General features: G+C 35.5%; 1 protein-coding gene across 12 annotated transcripts in view; it reads left to right on the top strand.

Annotated features, from left to right (window-relative positions):
• Nucleotides 1-19,528, top strand: part of TBL1XR1 (TBL1X receptor 1) — a 177,198-nt gene that overhangs the window by 123,819 nt on the left and 33,851 nt on the right. For 8 of the 12 annotated variants that reach the window (XM_042998485.1, XM_042998482.1, XM_042998481.1 and 5 more), the window contains one exon: nt 11,182-11,284. The exons of 2 other annotated variants lie outside the window; for them this stretch is intronic. In XM_042998485.1, coding sequence (XP_042854419.1) covers nt 11,227-11,284 — 58 coding nt within the window. In that variant the 5' untranslated portion in view covers nt 11,182-11,226. Of the gene's footprint in view, nt 1-3,083; nt 3,104-11,181; nt 11,285-13,392; nt 13,535-19,528 lie in introns of those variants that run through there. 2 more of the 12 variants (XM_042998486.1, XM_042998487.1) reach the window with 2 other exon arrangements.

The raw sequence follows: 19,528 nt of genomic DNA on the forward strand, positions 1-19,528 counted from the left end.
TTATTTATTATTTATTGAGCCCATCCTGAAGTCATATAGTTTTATATTTTAAAGGGATGTTAGAAGACATCTATGTAAACTGCTATTTTTTTTTTTTACGTATATGGCAAGTTAAAGTGCACATCTAGGGACTGTGAGGCAGCTCATCAGAGGTCTTTTGGGTATAAAAAGAAATGGGGCTGTAGTTAATGTCAATTTAACTTAAATCAGAGTTGACTCATTACCTAATTGATGCTATTTTACTGTTTTCTGTCTAGAGAGCTTTGCTGAGACTTAATATTGCTTAATTGGGATTCAAAATTAGTGTTCCCTATCGCTAAATCAATGGCAAATGTTCTGTTAAAAAAATGTTCTGTAAAAACCATTCTGTGTTTTGTAAAAACCACAAGGTATTATGGGTGGTACAAAAATAGGTGATAGGTTGTATTTGACACACAGGCCATAGTTTTCAGACCCCTGGTATAGATCACAGTTGACATAAATGATTGACATTAGAAGTCTCAATTACTAATGAATAATGGGTTTGGTATACCATTTGCCTATGTCTTTATATAAATCAGTGTTATAAAGCAGTGTTGGCCTGATAAGCATTGGGCGTAATACTTAAATGTTTCTTAATGAGGTGGGGTTGTTTGTTTTCTCTTTCCCTAATTTCTGGAAGTGTCCATCTGACATCTGACTGTTTTTAAAAATCTATTAAAAATGATTTATGAAAAAACACTGCATGATCTGGTGACTCTTTGCTGTAAGATTCATACATAAATACCCTATGTACTTGTACTGACTCTAGTCGTTAAAAGTTTAAAAGTGAGACATCTAATGTTTCCTCATAAAGAAACAGAGGCCCAGAAGATCTAAAATTATAGAGGCTACCTGAGATCTTATTTCTTGGTCATGTTATCTTTAATTTATATCTGAGGGCTCTAGATTCTAATGAAAAAAAAAGAAGAAGGAAAAGAAAGGTAACTTAGAGGCATCTCCCTTCTAAGTTATTATCACCATACTTTAATTTCTTAAGATTCACAAACTTTGGAACGTCAGTGACCATTAAATCTGACAAAAAACAAACAAAGCAACAAGAATCAAAAGAAGAAAATGTTCACGGCACAAAAATCGCCTTTAACTATTAAAAAGAATGTAGCCTTTACACTCTTACAAAAATTACTGGAAGATGCTCATGTGCCAAAATTAGAAGGTAAAATGCCTTCACAAACTATCTTGTTTACCTGTTTAAAAAATTTAAGCTGCATTTTTTTTTCTCTTGAGGATGCTGTTGTCTTTTTACTGGTACTTTATATTCAAATTATCAAAGATAGCCCTCCCCCCAAAAAACAAAAAACAGTCTTACATAAAACAAATGAAATACAGAGTTTATATTTTAAAAGGTGATTTTTCTCCTTTTTGGTGGAAATGCAAATTGGTGCAGCTACTGTGGAAAAGTGTGGAGTTTCCTCAAATATCCAAAGATAGAGATACCATATGATCTGGTACTTCCAGTACTGGGTATTTGCTCAAGGAAAACAAAAATACTAATTTGAAAAGATAATATGCACCTCTGTGTTTATTGTAGCCTTATTTGCCAATAGCCATGATATGAAAGCAACCCAAGTGCCCATCGATAGGTGAATGAATGAAGATTTTATATATGTGTGTGTACACACACACACAGAGACACAATGGAATATTACTTGGCCATAAAAAAAAGAGTTCTTGCTATTTGCAACAACATGGGTGAACCTAGAGGGTATAATGCTTAGTGAAATAGGTCCAAGAAAGACAAATACCATATGACTTCATTCATGTAGAATTTAAGAAACAAAACAAATGAGCAAATGAAAAAGACTTGTAAATACAGAGAGCAGCCTCTGGTGATTGCTAGAGGGGAGGTTGTGGGGGAGATGGGTGAAATAGGTGAAGGGGGGCGGATTAGGAGTACACTTCTCGTGATGAGTACTGAGTAATGTATAGAAATGTTGAAACATATTGTATGCTTGAAACTAATATAATACTGTATATTAATTATACTTAAATTTATAAAAAGATATTCTCTTCTTTTTAATAGTGTGAATAAAAATTATCTCCTGAGATCGGGTCTTTAAAAATACAGTTTAAACTTAACATTTATCCTAATGTGAAGAGTGGTAGAATTTTTTTTCTTTGGAAACATACTTCTTTGCTTTTTTTGGACTTAATATTACAGGTAGCCTTAAAAAGATGTCCTTAAAACGTTTGATAATTAAGCTGTAGTTGTAGTTCAGGGCTAATACACAAAAAAGTAAATATGCTGTTGTTTGACATTAATGCTTTAATCAGCCAGATGATTTGATTTTGTTGTTAATGGGTTTTGTTTTTGTTTTAGTTTGGTTAGTATTAAAATAAGCTGAAGTATTTCGTTTAGAACTTGGTGTTTTTTCTGAAATTATCAGATTATTTCTAAATCCTAATGTTGCACTTTATTTTTTTTTTTTTAACATCTTATTTTTTGAGAGAGAGAGCACACAAGTAGGGGAGGGGCAGAGAGAGAGGGAGACACAGAATCTGAAGCAGGCTCTAGGTTGCTGTCAGCACAGAGCCCGATGTGGGGCCCAAACCCATGAACGCAATATCATGACCTGAGCTGAAGTCGGACTCTCAACCTACTGAACCACCCAGGCACCCCCCTAATGTTGTGCTGTATAGTTCACAAAAGTAATTTGGAAAACATGATTACATTTAGTCTAAAAAAATTTTGTGACACCTTATAAGATTTAGCATGGCAAAAGTACATTCTCCAATGTGCTTTATACGTATTTTAAGCTATATTATCAACTACTTCAAAGTTAAATCTTAAGAGATACCTTCCTTCATTGTACCATATTTTATACACACAACAGTGTTATTGCCTAACATTGGTAGAATTTTAATTATTTTTAATGAGGCAGGAAATGAAGGGTAATGCATTTTTCAGTGCTGTTCCTGAGAGTGTTTCATGGTGGGGGAGAGGGAGCAGTTCAAGGAGAAGGGCATTGCGGGGCAGATGATTATAAAATGTTAATGTATCCTGTTAATTTCAATGTCTTTGAACAGGATGGGATCCTAAAAATAGCGGCAAATTTTCAAAAAGGTAGGTCCTAGCCATTGTGAGTTTAACATCAGTGATTTTAAAGCCTCCCGATGAATGATCACAGTTTTTAAGAATTTGTAATAATGGGTGTATATCAGTTTTCTAGGGCTGCCATGACAAAATCCACAGACTGGATGGCTTAAACAACAGAAAATTATTTTCTCCATAGTTCTGGATGATGGAATTCCAAGATCAAGGTGTGTTGGCAGGATTACTTATTAAAGGCCTCCTTGGCTTGCAGCCAGCCACCTTCTTTCTCACTGTGACCTCACATAGTCTGTCTTTGTGCATGCATTCCTAGTATCTTTCTCCTCATATAAAGACACCAGTTATATTGGATCAGGGTTTACCCTAATGGTCTTGTTTTAACTTTATCACCTCTTTAAATAAAGACTCTGTCTCCAAATAAAGTAACATTCTGAGATACTGCTGGGGTTGGGTCTTCAACATAAGAATTCTACAGGGACATTTCAGCTCATAAGATGGTCGTAACCACCATCACTTTGCTAATGAGTAAATTGATTTAATTTTTCTCCTCTGGTTCATTTGCCTCCCCACATACACTTTGTGTTTTTTTTTTTCTTTTTTATTGTTAGTTATGATGATGTATTTTTGCAGTGTGTTTTGGTGTTAGCAAGACAATTCGACAAGAGTTTCCTGCAATAACTCAGTGAGTAATATGGCAGCAGTGGTTTACTTTGCTGAAATAAACTATGGTCTACTTTGCTTCACAGCAGATTGAGAACTTACACCCAACAAATTAGTTTTGATAAATGATTCTGTGTGAGTTTAGAGACTGTTATTTAGCAGGATATTGTAATCATCTGTTTGTGACTGCTGCAGTGGCTGGCTGACCAGGTTAGGACTGCCATTCCCAGCATAGTCCATGTAAGCTGAGCGCTGATAGCCTGCACTGTACATGGAGCCTTGGCAATGTATGTCATGGTTTGGAATTAGCAACTTCTTAGGACCTTCCAGTACTAAGAATTTTGATTCTTCATAGTCATTAAATTATTTTATGTTATAAATTCCATACTCTTTTTCCTGTGTGTGTTTTATGTCCTGAGGAAAGTAGTTTAGTATTTTAATAACATGTTAGTATTTTAATAATATATAGAAATATAGTTCTTCTATGTCTCTGCTCTGACATTAAAATGAGGAAGTTAAATACTGAAGAAGAAATTAAATGTGTAGAATGCCTAACCCCGTACATAGCATGCAGGAGCTTCTCAATAAATGCAAATATTCTTCTGCTTCATTTTCCTTAACATTCAAATGAATGAGAAGCAGTGTGCACACACATGGGAGCAGAGATAACTTGGTACATTCCAAACATTTTAAAAAGAAAATTAGTTCTTCTAATACTTACAGAAACCTGTAAGCCACTTGCATTTTACGTCCTTTGCTTACCTATACCCTCAGCCTTGAGGTTTGTGCTTCCATAATTTTCTGTATCTTTTCTTATCCAAGTTGCAATTAGTTGTTTTCTTCACAACACCTTGTAAAGTCACAAGGTCTGGCCTTAGTCTCCTTTGTTTAGCCACATCTCCAGTACCTGTCTGGAATGATGGTACATTAGAAGTGTTTAACCGAAGTTTTGACTGAGTGAATAAAATATATTGGTCAGAAAATAGTGCTTTAATGCATTTTTCCCCTCTTAGGTTTTGTTAATTAATTTCATGACCATTGTAGTGTTTACTTTTCATTTGTCACTACCCCACCCCCACAATTGTAGCTCATCTGCATTTGTTTGGATTGGTTTATCACCCCAAAGTAATACAACTAGAGAGTGGCTTTCCTGTATGAGGGGAACAGAATGAGAGATACCACTTTCCATAAGACGTGAGCTGTAATATTATAACTACGCTAGAGCATTTCTGCTGGAATGTCCTGTTTTACCTCTAGTTCAACATACATAAAGTGTGACTCCCCAGAGAACTGTGCTTTCTAGGCACCCCATATATATGAGTAATTTTTTATACTTTCTGGTCTAGAAACTGAAAAAATGTGACTCCCCCCCGCTTTTTATTTCTCCAGGTATGGTCAATCACGAATTTTATAGTCATTTTCTTGTTTTAAAACATAATTCCCCCGATTTGTCTGCCTTTTTTGGGTTGCAACTGACAAATCTAATTGGCTTAGGTAATAAAATTAATTTTTGATTTCTTTAACTGAATTACAGTGGTAAATTAGCTTCAGATAGTACTTAATCCAGTTGCTTAATAGATAACCTGATGTCATTAATAACAGTTTCTCTTGTCTCTTTGCTGTGCTTTTCTGTTTCTCTCTCATCTCTGCTCTAACCTCAGTGATTATGTACATAGTGTCCTTGCTATCTGCCCACTCCTTTCTGAAAGGAGGAGGTTGTCTTTCCTTGAAACCAGCAAAAGTCTTCTAGCATTCATTCACCAGGAGTGATTGAGTTGGATCAGAGGGGAGGGAGGTAATGTGTATCTGTGGGGGTGGGACGTCAGCCCTTCCTGAAGATAAAATATGCTGATTGACTAAGTGCCTTCCTTTCAACCAGGAAGTCCATCCCATTTAAACCACAGGGCTGAGAATGGAGTAGTTGTCCAAATCTGGAAGGCAGGAATAGTGGTGTGTTTTGTCAGACACTGGCAATAGAAGCTGTAAGAGGCAAGCCACCCTTTTCTTCATCTTGCTAATTATAGTCACTCCATGTCTCAGCTGCTGAGTTCCAGAGAAGCCTAAGTTATCCTTCTTGTTAAGTGGACTCCCAGCACCATACCATCCCTGGCATAACAATCACCTTGAGACCCTGTGGGTCATTGATACTTATTTGGAAAGGTAACCCCAAGTGTCCAAGGTGGTGTTGACAGTTACTTGCCAGTAATAAAACAGTTCTTATTTAAAAAAAAAATGTTTAACCTTTATTTATTTTTGAGAGAGAGCAAAAGACAGTGCAAGTGGGGGAAGGAACAGAGAGAGAGGGATACATAGAACCGGAAGCAGGCTTCAAGCTCTGAGCTGTTAGCACAGAGCCCAACGCGGGGCTCGAACTCACAAACCACGAATAATAGCTGTGGCAGATATTTGTAGATATATTTAAAGATAAATTTTCTGTTTTGTCACAATCTTGATAATGTTGAGTATTATTTTTAAATCTTTGCTAGTGTTATGGCCAAATGTTTTTATGTTTATTATTGGTGAAATTGAACGTTTTCCTGTTTCATCTAGAGGGGTCTTGTTATGGAATAAGTGAATCATGAGGTTAAAAGGTACAACAAGAGGAGTGTAGCCGGTAGTATTCTAATAGCATTGTGTGGTGACAGATGGTAGCCACACTTGTGATGAGCACAGTATAATGTACACCATGTTGTACTTCTGAAACTTAATATAACATTGTGTGTTGACCAGGCCTTAGTTAAAAAAAAAAAAAAAAATTGGAATAACCATTTATTTATTTCATTTGGTCCAGTCATTTACTTGTAGAGACTTTTCCTGATCCTGAGAAATATTCATTAATATTTGGCACACCTGCCAAAAAGAAATGAAAGAAAACTGCTTTAAGCATAAATATCCTGATGGCAGTTTTAGAATAATGAAAGATTAGGATCATCCAAATGGTCGAGCAGCACAAAAATTTTCTGTTATGAGATAATATGCCACCACTATACATTTTGTAAGATAAAGTAATTTCAATTAAACATTTGATTCTGTGTCATGCAAAGGGTTTCCAGATCTCTTAACAGTGTGTGGTCGGCAGGACATTTAAGAAAATCTTCCTGGTTTCTTTATTTCTACCCATGACTTTCACTTTTTTTTCATTCTTTTAAATTTAAAATAATGTGATTTAGGTTCATAATTAGGCACTGGCTTGCTCCAGGAATGAAATCAGAAGAGAGTATCCATCTTTCTCTGAGGGGGATCTAGATGATTAAATGTGTGGGGCAGTTATTGTTCAGTGTGTGTATGCTGAACTCAGTTTTGTGATGCTGAAAATGCTGTACATATTCAGTTGAGTGAATCATAGCTGAATTGTCTCAACAGTCCTGTTTTTATAATATTTATTAAATTATTCTCTATAAAGTCTTAAAGTAAAATACTTCATACTGAACATTTAAAATACTAAATATACTTTTAATATAAATGCTTTGGCTAAATATTAGTTAAGATTGATTTTTATGGGCTGTCTGGGTGGCTCAGTTGGTTAAGTGTCTGACTCTTGATTTTGGCTCACTCAGATCATGATCTCACAGTCATGAGATTGAGTCCCACTTTGGGGTTGACAGCACGGAGCCTGCTTGGAATTCTCTGTCTGCCCTCTACCCCCCTCCCCCGCCAGCATATTCATTCTCCCTCCCTCCCCCCCCCCTCAAAATAAATACTTTCTTTAAAAAGTCTAACTTTAGGGGTGCTTGTATGGCTCAGTCAGTTAAGTGTCCAACTTTGGCTCAGGTCATGATCTCACAGTTCTTGAGTCTGAGCCCCGCATCAGGCCTGGAGCCTGCTTCGGATTCTGTGCCTCCCTCTCTGTCTGCCCCTTCCCTGCTCACTCTCTGTCTCTTTCTGTCTCTCAAAAATGAATAAACGTTTGAAAAAAGTTTATTAAAAAAAGACTTTTATATTTACTTTTGACTATTTTAATATAGCTATGGATCTGATTAAATAACTGATTGCCTATGACTGATGCGGGTTTCAAATAACAGATTTTATGAGTTTGTAGGCTGTTCCTGAGAGTTAGGATGGAGAAGTACACTGGCATTTATTCATTCATTCATTAGAACTCAGTCATTTACTATTTAAGGATAAATAAGTATGATGAAGTAGAATATACAAAAAATTGCTTTGTGACTTCAGGAAGGGTTAGTTTATTTTGAGTATCTTATTTATTTAATAGTCCATCAGCTCCTTATTTTACACATAATAATCTGTAGCAGGCCTGACACTTGGATGGTGTAGGATAAAGATTGGATGAGTTTCTCACTGCTGTTTTGTGACCTTATTTAATTTTGTTGTCCAATACCCTGTTTCTTTTCAGGTGTCTTTTTGAGGTTACAATTTAAAAGGATCAGTTTCATAATGAACCATATTCTAGAATTGAGTATCTTTGAAAGTGGACAGACTCAAGTCTGTAGACTCTATGTAGTTTTATTACAACTGTGATGGAAACCTCTAAAGCAGGATTGCATTAAATTTACAATTTTTTTTTAAATGATACGTTTGTTTGTATGTTTCTCTTCATTGAAAAACTGAGTTCTGTAAGGCGTGAGCCAACTTTTACTTCATTCCTACTCTCAGCACAGCGCTTTGTCTGCTTTAGGAATACACTTGGCATAAGGGTGACAATAAGGTTCTTTCTGAGGATGTAAAAGAGCTAGCTGAAGTAGGATGACAGCTGGAATAATACTTTTTAAAATTTGAATAATTCATCCTTTTCCCTTAAAAAAATGTTACCCTTGATTCCAGAAATTGACATAGCTCTATGATCAGTGGAATACACCAGTTCATAATAATTTGAACAGATAAGAACTTTTTTGCTCTGCGTGTTTGGTGTTCTTTGTGATGACTTTTTAAAGTGTATCAGCAATATGTACTTAGTATTAGAACTTTTATATGCAGTAATTTATATCAGTTTGGTTCGTATTTTTCTTTGCCCCGGAATATACTAGGTGATGCTGAAACACCACTGATCACTGGTTTAAATTTTGATATTGATGGCCTTAGCTTAACGGACCCAAGCATTAATTGAAAACCTTTGCATCTTAGGTCTTTGAGTGCCAGTGTTTATTATTTGAGTGTCAAACTGAATGATAAAGGGAAAAGAATAGTTATTCTGTTTTCTTTGTTTCACTTGGATTCTACCTAGCACATCTCATTTTGGGAAATTATCCTGTTAATGAAATAGTTATGAATTATTCCCCTTACAAACAGATATCCACGACTGGTCAAATTACGATTCAATTTCACATAATTTTATAATGGTATGGGATTGGTTGTTTTGTCTTTTACAATCATTTGGTTCAACATGCTTTAAAAATTGGCTATTTAATATCCACTGTGTGTACCAGACGCATTGCAACACATTACTTTGGGTCAAGATTATTTTAGCAAGATACCCTCCAGAGCATAAATCACCTAATGTACCATAGTAACATCTAGACAAGATGTCTTGAGCCGAAATAATCAAAGGAGTATTTATCTTTATCATTTGAAACATTCAGGCTGTTAATTGTACTCTGAGTTAATTTTGGGGGAGAATATCTTTTTCTCTATATGAAGATAATTGCTACTCTTCTTCCATAGTTTCTCATCTCAGTAAGTGGAAGTATTGCTGATCCAGATTTCCTAAAAGAAACCTTTGATTCTTCGTTTTTCCTCTTTCTGTGTCCTGTTGGTCACATTTTGGAACCCCTGTACTTCTCTCTGGCTTCAGTGCCACAGCCCAGGTTTCATTTGTCCACTAGATTACTGCAGCATCCTCCTATTACAGTCCCTTCCAGTCTCTTCCTCATCTCAGAGCCAGGATGATCTTTTTGTAGTGTAAGTCTCTTCATTCCGCTACCCTGCTTAAAACCTTTCAGTGTATTTTCTCTAAGTGATGCTGTCAGGGTCCTTCAGAACATGGTTTTTGTTTGTGTTTCAAGGCTTACTTCAGTGTTTTGTTTTTCTTTGTTCATCCAGCCTTTCCACGACTGTTACTGCTCACTAGATTCCTTACGTTCCCTGCCTTCCTCCCTAAAACATTTGTGTTTTCACTCTCCCCATCCATCCTCGCAGGTCTAAACACCGGTGATGCTTTCTTCAAGATGTATTCCCATACTGCTGAATTTGGTTAGGGTTTCCTCTGTGTGTGTCACTGGAAAATTGTTATTACTTCCTTGTTTGTCTTTGTTCTTTTCTGCGACAGAAGCTTGATATGCTTAGTCACCACTTTTTCCACAACTTAGGGCAGTAATGGTTCCTGTCACATGGCAGCCTGCTCAGGTGTTTGTTAATTTGTGACTTTTAAATATACTGTGACCGCTGCATCATAAAGAGACCCATGATGTGGCAGGACAATCAACATAGGCACATGATGTTAGATACACCTTTATACTGAAGAAATGTCAGTATATCCTTTTTAAATAAAGACCAAGAAAGTACACAGTCTAGGTCAAATCTGGCCCACTAGCCTTTTATGTGAACCACAAGCTAAGAAAGGGTTTTTTTTTTTTTAAGTGCTTAAAAAGAAGTTAAAAGGAAAATATTTTATGTTACAACTTTGTCATATGAAATTCATATTTCACTGTCCATAAATAAAAGTTTAATTGGAACATGGCCAGACTCATTTGTCTACATCTTGTTAGTTGCTGCTTTTGTACTATAACAGAGATGAGTGGTTTTAACAGAAACCGTATGGGTGGCAAAGCCTAATATATTTACTGTCTGACTCTGCAAAAAAATGTTGACTTCTTTTAAAATAATTTCCATGACATGAGAACATATAAATATAATTAGGGCATAATTAAGTTAGTTGTCTCTTTCCTTTTTTCCCTCCCTCTGATTTCAGGGCTTAAGTATGTCCATTAAGAGAATATCATTTGAGTTCTGGAAACTATATTCCCACCTCTCTGCTTTATATATACCTAGATCTTTTTGAAACTTGAACATTGCAGATTAGATATTGAGAAAATGGGGACTTCAAATTCTACCAGATTATGTAGACAAAACCAGCATAGATGTCTTGTCCCACATCCAACTTTCTAAAATCATTCTTTTCCTAAATAGTATTGAGTCCTAAAATGTTCTGTTTTTTTACAGTTAAGGATAAAGAGGAAATAACTTTTTATGCTATTGGATACAGTCAAATAAAATAGGATGCTACAGCCCTTTTATAAATTTTGAATCCTTTTTTGCAAATATGTTATCCTGCAGAAAAATAGACCCAGCCATGTTTTGGTTGTGTAATCTATTACTAACTATTGGAAAAACTTTGTTAGGGTTTATTATTAGGCAATATAGAACCTTCATTTTACATCATTTAATAAAATCAAATGGTTTTTACAACATTGTTTACATTTTGTTTAAAAATATTTTATTGAGAAAATACTTAATTAACTTTGTTTTATTTTTAGGGTTATATCCTGTGTTGTGACCTCATGGTTTAAGTGGGAATAAAGATGAGTATAAGCAGTGATGAGGTCAACTTCTTGGTATATAGATACTTGCAAGAGTCAGGTGAGTACTTTCATAAAGTAAATAGGCCTCAAATTATTTTAATATTCTCAAAATAACCTTTTATGCATTTGAAATTTGTATCAGTCCAAACTGTTGAACTTTGTATGTTTCCTTAATGTCTGGACTGCCATTTTAAAGCTATGTGTTACTGCATGGTTTAACTCTCTGACTCTTTCAAATATGTTGGAATCATGTCAGGCAAATATTTGTTAACAAATGGTTTGGCTTTCAGTGTTCAAAGACCATTTTTATAAGTTGTTACGAAGTGAGATTGCACACGGTTAGTAGGAACATATAAACTCTCAGGTACCATCAGTTTGATAATGTATATTTACAGTCCTCCGCTAAATGTTACTGATCCTAATTGCAGTAACTAAATTAACAGTAATTTTTCAGAATGCTTTCATAATCATTATCCCAATTGATTTAGATTATCCTTGACCTGAATTCTACTAACGTGTTTATTGGCAGGTGATTAATAAATATAAATCATTGGAAGCCTTTTATAATAAATATTAAATAAATCAGTGATCATTTTAAAACAGATTAAGAGGCATTATTATAAAACAGAAGGAAGACTACAAAGGAAAATGTGGGATGAATTAAGCAAAAATTGTAAAAGTAGAAGAGAAAAAAATCTTGAGGGTGGATAGGGCACAGGACGTGGGAAAGATTGACGTCAGTGGTGAGTTCAGATTGTTAGTATGAGATGGAACTATTTGGTAGTTGAAAATACACTGGAGAGGTTGAATTTTAGAAATCATAAAGTTGGAATGTTGTAATTGTAAGGTGAGGCACAGTGTATAAAAAAGTAACTATGGTAGTGGCGTGTGAGGGAGGACAGGAAGGCATAGAGTAGGAATTAAGCCCTCAGTTTTGGTTTTGAAACTACAGTTAATTCTTCTTACAGGGCTTAGTAATTGTCCTGTTTCATACGGGGAATGCAAACATGGCTTTAGATCTTAGACCCCACTGCTTGCTGAGCTGTTCTCAGCTGCACTCTAGTTCTGAGCTTTGTTCTCCGGTGGAGGTTTTCTATTCGCAGGCACGGTCACTGCTTCTCTCTGGCCTGAAACAGCTGAGAAAATGATGTCTAATGAGGGCCAGAAAGGGAAAAAGAGAGAAGAGACTAAAAGTAACCAACTAAGGCAGAATAATTTGTTGTGAAGCTTTGAAATGGAAAGATCTTGTTTTGTTTTCTTTTTCAACTGGCAAGCTGGTATTGAAGGCAGATCCAAAGACAATGTCCACTGAATATTTTGAGGACGATTAAAATGATTAACGAAGTGGAAAAAGTAGTGACCCGACCTGGTGATTATTACATATATAACACATATGCCTTGATACAACGCACGTGCCTTGATACTATTATTTAGTACCTTTGTCCAAAATTGGAAGAATTGTTAGGTCAAAACAAACTCCTGCTTTTTCTGTCTTTGAATCTGACCACATTTAAGCCAGAGCTTTTGAGGCTTTGGACACTAAAGGAGAAAACATTGTGAAGGATCAGTGGATGAGGAATGTATGCAGTGGTTCATTAAGTGTTTTGTAAAGGCAATTGCTCCGGTTGAATCTTATGGAACTGCTGTTTTGGGAGATGAGCTCAGTCGCATCCTGTGATGAGATGAAATAGGTCAAGGTGGAGTTAGACATGTTAATGAACACTCAGATTTTATTTGCAAACAGAAGCCCACAAAGTGATAATACTCTGAATTAATTTCTGAAAGAGTATCCAACGGTTAAATATTATCAAAAGTCTTCTTAAAGTTGCCTGTGTTCTCAGAGAAAACCCTTTGAAATTTCATGTTTTAAGGTGTTTTATGTTGCAGTAAAAGTAAAGCAGGAATTACATTTTAAAAAACAACCTCATGTGGTAGACTGCTGTTTATCATATTAAGTCCTTCATAATTGTTTACTGTGTTCTTAGTTGTGCTTTGTGTATTTAGAAAGGTTTATACTTAACAGTGTACTGGTAATGAAGTGTGATGTTAAGCCACATCTCTCGACATGTAAACACCAGTCCCTTTATTAAATTTGTAACTTCCTATTTACATTATGATTTATAGGAGAAAATCAGATTCAACTAATGACATTTTGACTTATGGCAGTTTTTCTAGGAATGCAACTTGCCATAAATTTAAGAACCGCCTATACCAGAGTTCTAAAGTTTGATCCTCTGACCACCTGCATCAGGATCACTTAGAGAACGGCGAGTGGGGCCCAGGAATCTGCATTTTACAAATGCCCCAGGTGATTCTTAGGCATAATAAAGTTTGAAAGCCACTGGTCCATATTAGGTGTAGGACAATTAGAACTTGACAAGAAAGTTGACAACAGGTATGTAGCATGTTCACAATATCTTGAAAGAAAAATTATATTTAGTAATTATTCAAGATAAAATAGAAAGCATGAAATGTACACATTGAGATTTGGAGTGTGAGAATATCTCCTAAACAGGGAGCTGCCACTAAAAGTGGTGTATTTCTATTTATAGACAAGATTTTGCAGGAATGAGGAGGCATGTTTATATCATGAGGATACCATGAGACATTCATTTGAAGTTACTTCCGGAAGTAGGAAATGGGAAAGAGTTTAAGAAATTTATAGTTCTGTCGGCTCAGATCAGGTTTCAGATGGAGCTCAGAATCTAACTCGTCTTAGCACTTGAGACTTATTCCAAAGCTGTTTCTTGGTTCTGATCTCTAATTAGACATAGAAATGGCCATTTTTGCAATTGATTCAATTTTGGAATCCAGTAACTCCTTTTCTGGGTGGTTTTAGGTGTATTTCCATGTACTTATCACTGTTAACTTATAAGAGATAATTACTGAGGGTCAGTCATTAAATATCTAAGAAATACGCAAGTTACTTTAAGGCCATAAGAATTTCTCTTCAATGATTTAAAGCAATACAGAAGGAACTAGAATCTTAATATTGCTACTTTCCCTATAAAAGAGTACTGTATTGGATTAGGAGATAGGAAGAAAAGAAATAATCATGACAAAGAAAGTGTCTGTGAAAAGACCTTCAAAGGACTGGTTTGTAAAGACTACCCACTAAGGAAAGTAAAATTCTTTTCTTGCTTGTCTCATTACTTGGAAGCTCTCAGTCAGAAAGTCCAAAAAACACCTTATGAAAGTTTGTGCTGTTTTGATAGGTATATAATTTAGAATAATGTTTTTCAATAAGAACTTCTAATATTTGCTTTCTATAAACAGTGTTTAATGTTGACTGGACTGTGGTATCCATCCCCAGAGAGGATAAAACCCCTTAAATTGTTTTCATCTTAAATACTTTTACTATGTGATGATCATCCTATTATGACTATTATCAGCTCTAGAAGATATTATCTATTAAAAGCCCTTCTCCTCTTCTCAAATTATGTAACTTTTGATTTTTTTCCCCTTCATCTGTAAACACTTGTTGAAAAGGGATTATATTGTGATATTCAGCCGCATATGTTTTATAGGCTTTTGTTTGAAATAAATCATCCTCCTCTACTCATTAAAACTAATTAAGAGGAAAGTATATTTATTGTAGGATATTTGTATTAAGTATTGGAACTTTTTTTTTTTTTTTTTTTAATTCTGTCTCCAGGAAGTTCACCCTAAGCAAATTACTTTGGTATCCATTTTGTACTTTTGTGAACTAGACTTAGGCTTTCATATTCAATAAAAATTTCCTAGGGAATAAAATTTTTTCTCTTTTGAGATGAAAATTGAGTGTATTTGACAGTGTAGTACCGTAAGTAATGATTGACTTGATTATGCAGTATGCCCCATTTAATTAGCCTTCGCCCAAGGGCATTAATAATTTGATTGCCCTAATAACTCACATCTAGCAACCATATGCAGAATAAGCACAAAGAGGTACATGCTAAGTGTGTGGAACAGAACTTGATGCGTTGTTAACTTTAGAAGATTTAAGGTGGTTTGGACCTTTTAAATTTCCCTCTCCCCCTTTTTTCCCTTTTCCTCTTGTACATCACCTTTGACTCTCGTGTAGTTATTTGCGTGTTTATTTTTTTCCTAGAGAAATTGTACCTGGCAGTCACTTGTGACCGTTGTGCTACTGTTTTTCTTGTTGCTCTGTATAAGATGTAATTTTATTTTGCGTAAATTGTGTATTTGGTTTGGGGGAGAATTCTTGATTCTAGATAAAGCTGTCATCTATTTCAGGTTTAAGAGCTCAATGACATTTCTGTTCGTGGTGTACTTGATATTTTGGACACTGTGAAACAGTTGCATTTTGTGATTGAAGACTAACTGGAAAATGCAAAAGCAATATGTCCTTACCACTGAGCTATTTTTTAGATTGTGATTCTGAATGTTACAATTTTTTTTAAATCCTCATGTTTTTAGAACTGAGGTTCATCTTGCCATATAGTCTCCATTTATGAGAAGGTGATGATATATGTAAGCTCAGAGTATTTGATTCATGAAACATCATCTTGTCTTTCCCAGCCCCCTGCTCCACTGTTCACTAACTTTTTCAAGTCTCTCTAGATAGAGAGGCTTTGTACCATACCACTTTTTCTGAGATGATGCTTCCGTGAGATGTTCTAGTATTTGTTTATAAGATCATACACACTTAATTTAGACATCTAAACATAGTAGGCACAAGCTAACCAGAATGTTTATGTATAACATTAAGGTTCTGATCTATAATACCAAAGAGCCTGTTTGTTGGTTCTTTTCATTTTAATGATTTTGTGTTAATCCCTACGATGGCTAAGAAAATGTCAGCAAATGACAGTGTAGTTTCTTTTGATTCAGATAAAAGTAAATGAGCTATACAAACATTCCTTCCTCCATATCCTCCTTCTGGTGCCACTTTATAAACAGACTTTAACAACAAGGCTGAATGGAGTCAGGTTAAACTGGCTATCAGTGCCACTAGCTGTGAAGGCCTGGAGTGAGCAGAGCTCAGGATTGGGTATGTCCACTTTTACTCTTCTCATTTTTATGAGTAAATGGCCGGCTGCAGAAGTGCAAGTTAGGTATATATAATTTTGCTTTGTAATCAAATCAAATATGCAGTAACATTGATTTGTCACATAGAATTATTGTACACATGACTAATTAACAACAAAAAAAATAAAAGCAGCAGGTTGTCAAAAATAGTGGTAAATTGTATACTTTGAAATCACTTTTTCTCTTTTATAAGCTGAATGACTATTTTTTGCTGATAGAAGAAATTCCTATTTACACATCAGTGCTGACATACTTGTTAAAAGATAAATGTCCTTTAATAGTTGCCAGAGAACTATTCAATTTTAATAGTAATCTTGTGGGGTTTTTTTAGGATAGCCTAGCATAGTGGAAGGTATAGGGAAACATAAATTGCTGATGGCATTGTAGATTTGTACAATTTGGGGGCAAAACAGTTGAGCGATTGTGAAAACTTCCTATAAAATGTTCATGTTCCCCTCAACTTTTGAGGGGAATTCATTCTAAGGAGAAAAAAGTATATACATGGCAAAATCCTGTACATGTAGATATTTGAGGAGAGATTCCTAAGTAGTAAGCATTTGGAAAGTCCAAATACCCATCGATGGGATGAATAATTTACTACCTGAGTACATTTATTGTCTGAATAGTATGATAATATTAAAATTATTTCAGAAAATACAATTTATATGGGATGTTCATGGTTTTATATATATATATATATATATATATATATATATATATGGACAAAATTAGGGCACAGAATTGTGTAGCTTGATGTGTTATATTGTGATGGGAGGAAAACAGTGTATAAAGGAAAAAAGGAAATATAAAATATTAACAGTTGCATTTGAGTTTGCTATTGTAATTTTTTTTTCTTCTCCATGTTGTCCTTTATTTTAAGTGCTGTATCTCAGTCTTCAACATGCAAGATCCTCTATAGCATTTTCCCCCCTAATTCTTTACACCTTTGTAAAATCTTTAAGCATTTAAGTATGGAACTTTTGAATAAACAGAAGTCTGGGTCTGTAGGGGACAGTTGGAAGTGAATTTGGGGGCAAGGAAGTGTATGGTGATGGGAACAAGGATATAAGTTTCTAGGTTTTTCTTACCTGAAGTTTAAATACGATCTTGGATAAATTAGATTTTCGTTCTGGACTGTGTTATGATAACAGTTAAGCTTTGTTTGTTGGTTTAGACAGTCCATACCATAGCCATAATGTCCAAGGCCCATTTTCACATTCCTATTTGCAAAGTACAGTTGGCATGCTCTGGAGGACTAACATGTCTTTGAGATTACGATCCCTGTCATCCCAAGGGAAAGCACTCCTTGTAACAAGCACTGTATAGCAAACAGTTGTTTTGTGATCTTGTTTCTTATGTGGGAACCATGTGTAGTCTCATGAATGACCATGCCTCCCTCACTCTGGCCACTGCTTGTCTTCATTCCTGAGTTACTGTATACTGAACCTAATGGTTTTTAGCCTTATTCCCTTCTGGAGTCTCTTCTGCCTCCCAAATCTTAATCACCGTAGCAAATTTGTAGAGTACTTGATTACAGAGGTATTATTTATATCAGATTTGTTCTCACTCCTGAAAAGAAGGGATGCTATTTTAAGCAGTCAAGCCAGACTTCCAGCATCTCACAGGTTTAGGTGGACCCTCTTTGCCTTCTATTCTGTAAATCAAAAGTTGCCCGTGGAAAAGTATTTCCTGCGTATATATTTACAGATAAACGGAAATCTTTTTTGGCATAACCCAGTTCAAGTTTTAGTTTTACTTAAGTCCTATGCTTTTTTTCTTGGATTCATAGATATTCTGATGTGCCAAAATACATTATAGTAGAATTGCATTCTGATTTAACAAATGTCTATTGAGCATTAGTTAAATTAGGTAACATTCTAGATTTCTAGGTTCTAGTTCTAGGTTCTAATAGTCGTTCCTAGGAGACTAGGCCCTAGTAAATGAAAAGATTTACTAGGCATAAACTCTTCAAGCTGCCCAGTCTAGTAGTTGCACACATGCATACAGTCCTGCACACACACAGGATAACCATTCAGTGTGGTAAATACCATACATACACAAATTTTAGGATTAGCATAGAAGAGAATGATCCACCCTCTGGGGTAGTGAAAGGAAGGACTTTACCTCCATTCAGATAGGAGAAAAGGACTTTGGAACATACAAGGTACAAAAGTATGAGATAGCATTAATGTATTCACAGTGTTACCTGTAACTGGCAAATACTTGAATTTAATGTGCAATGGGCAAAAGGGTGGGGGTGTGGAATTGGGAAGATGAGTTGGGAGAGATAGATAGGGTCAGATTACAAAGGTAACTGTGTGTCATACTTAGTTTGGTCCTTATTAGGAAGGTCAAAGGGATCATTGAAAATGCCCACATAAGGAGTGATATGATTGGTTTTGTTTCACAGGTAATACTCTAGTTGTAGTGTGACAGATGGGCTGAGCTGGAGAACAAGGAAAGGAACTTAGGGCAGTAACTGTAGGCAAAAGATGATGGGGACTAAACTCCAGGTTCTAGCAGAAAAGGAAAGCTGATGACAGAGACCAGAGAGGTAGGATTGATAGAATTTTGTGAATGGTGGAACATCAGGAGCCCAGGTAAAACTTAGGATGACTTTGAAGTGTAATAAAGTAAGGTCAAATTTCTAAGGAAAAACAAGTTTTAAGGAGAGGAATAAGAAAAGTAGTTGTGTGGGGCACCTGAGTGTCCCGATGCATTGGGCTTTGTGGTGACAGCTCAGAGCCTGGAGCCTGCTTCGGATTCTGTGTCTCCCACTCTCTCTGCCCCTCCTCTGCTCATTCTCTCTCTCTCTCTCTCTCAAAAATAAACACTAAGAAATTTTTTTTAATAAGTAGTCTTGAACATAATTTTAAGGTGCCATATAATGCTATGACTAGAAATAATAAAAATTACGGTTCAATTCCACATTTATTGAAGCAGAGGGTTTTTAATTATGGACCATTTTTAGGGTAGACATTAATGAGAAGTGTCAAAACAGTGCTAATAACCCCTTCAGAGTTATTTTCTTACTATTTGAGAACATTGTGAGCACAATGTGTGATAACTAGAGATGGATGTAAGGACCTTTGATAGTTTCTCTCCTGGTCTGACAGAACAAATTCAGGATATATGCAATATTTCAGCCGAAAATTGACATTGTTCCACCTGCAACTCTTCAAGCTTGGACATAAGCTTGAACTCTAATTTAAACGGGGTGTAAATATGATGATTTTGATGGTTTAAATTGTACTCGTGAATTAGAGAGTAC

This window comes from Panthera tigris, chromosome C2 (assembly GCF_018350195.1).
Source record: "Panthera tigris isolate Pti1 chromosome C2, P.tigris_Pti1_mat1.1, whole genome shotgun sequence".
Classification (NCBI taxonomy): domain Eukaryota; kingdom Metazoa; phylum Chordata; class Mammalia; order Carnivora; family Felidae; genus Panthera; species Panthera tigris.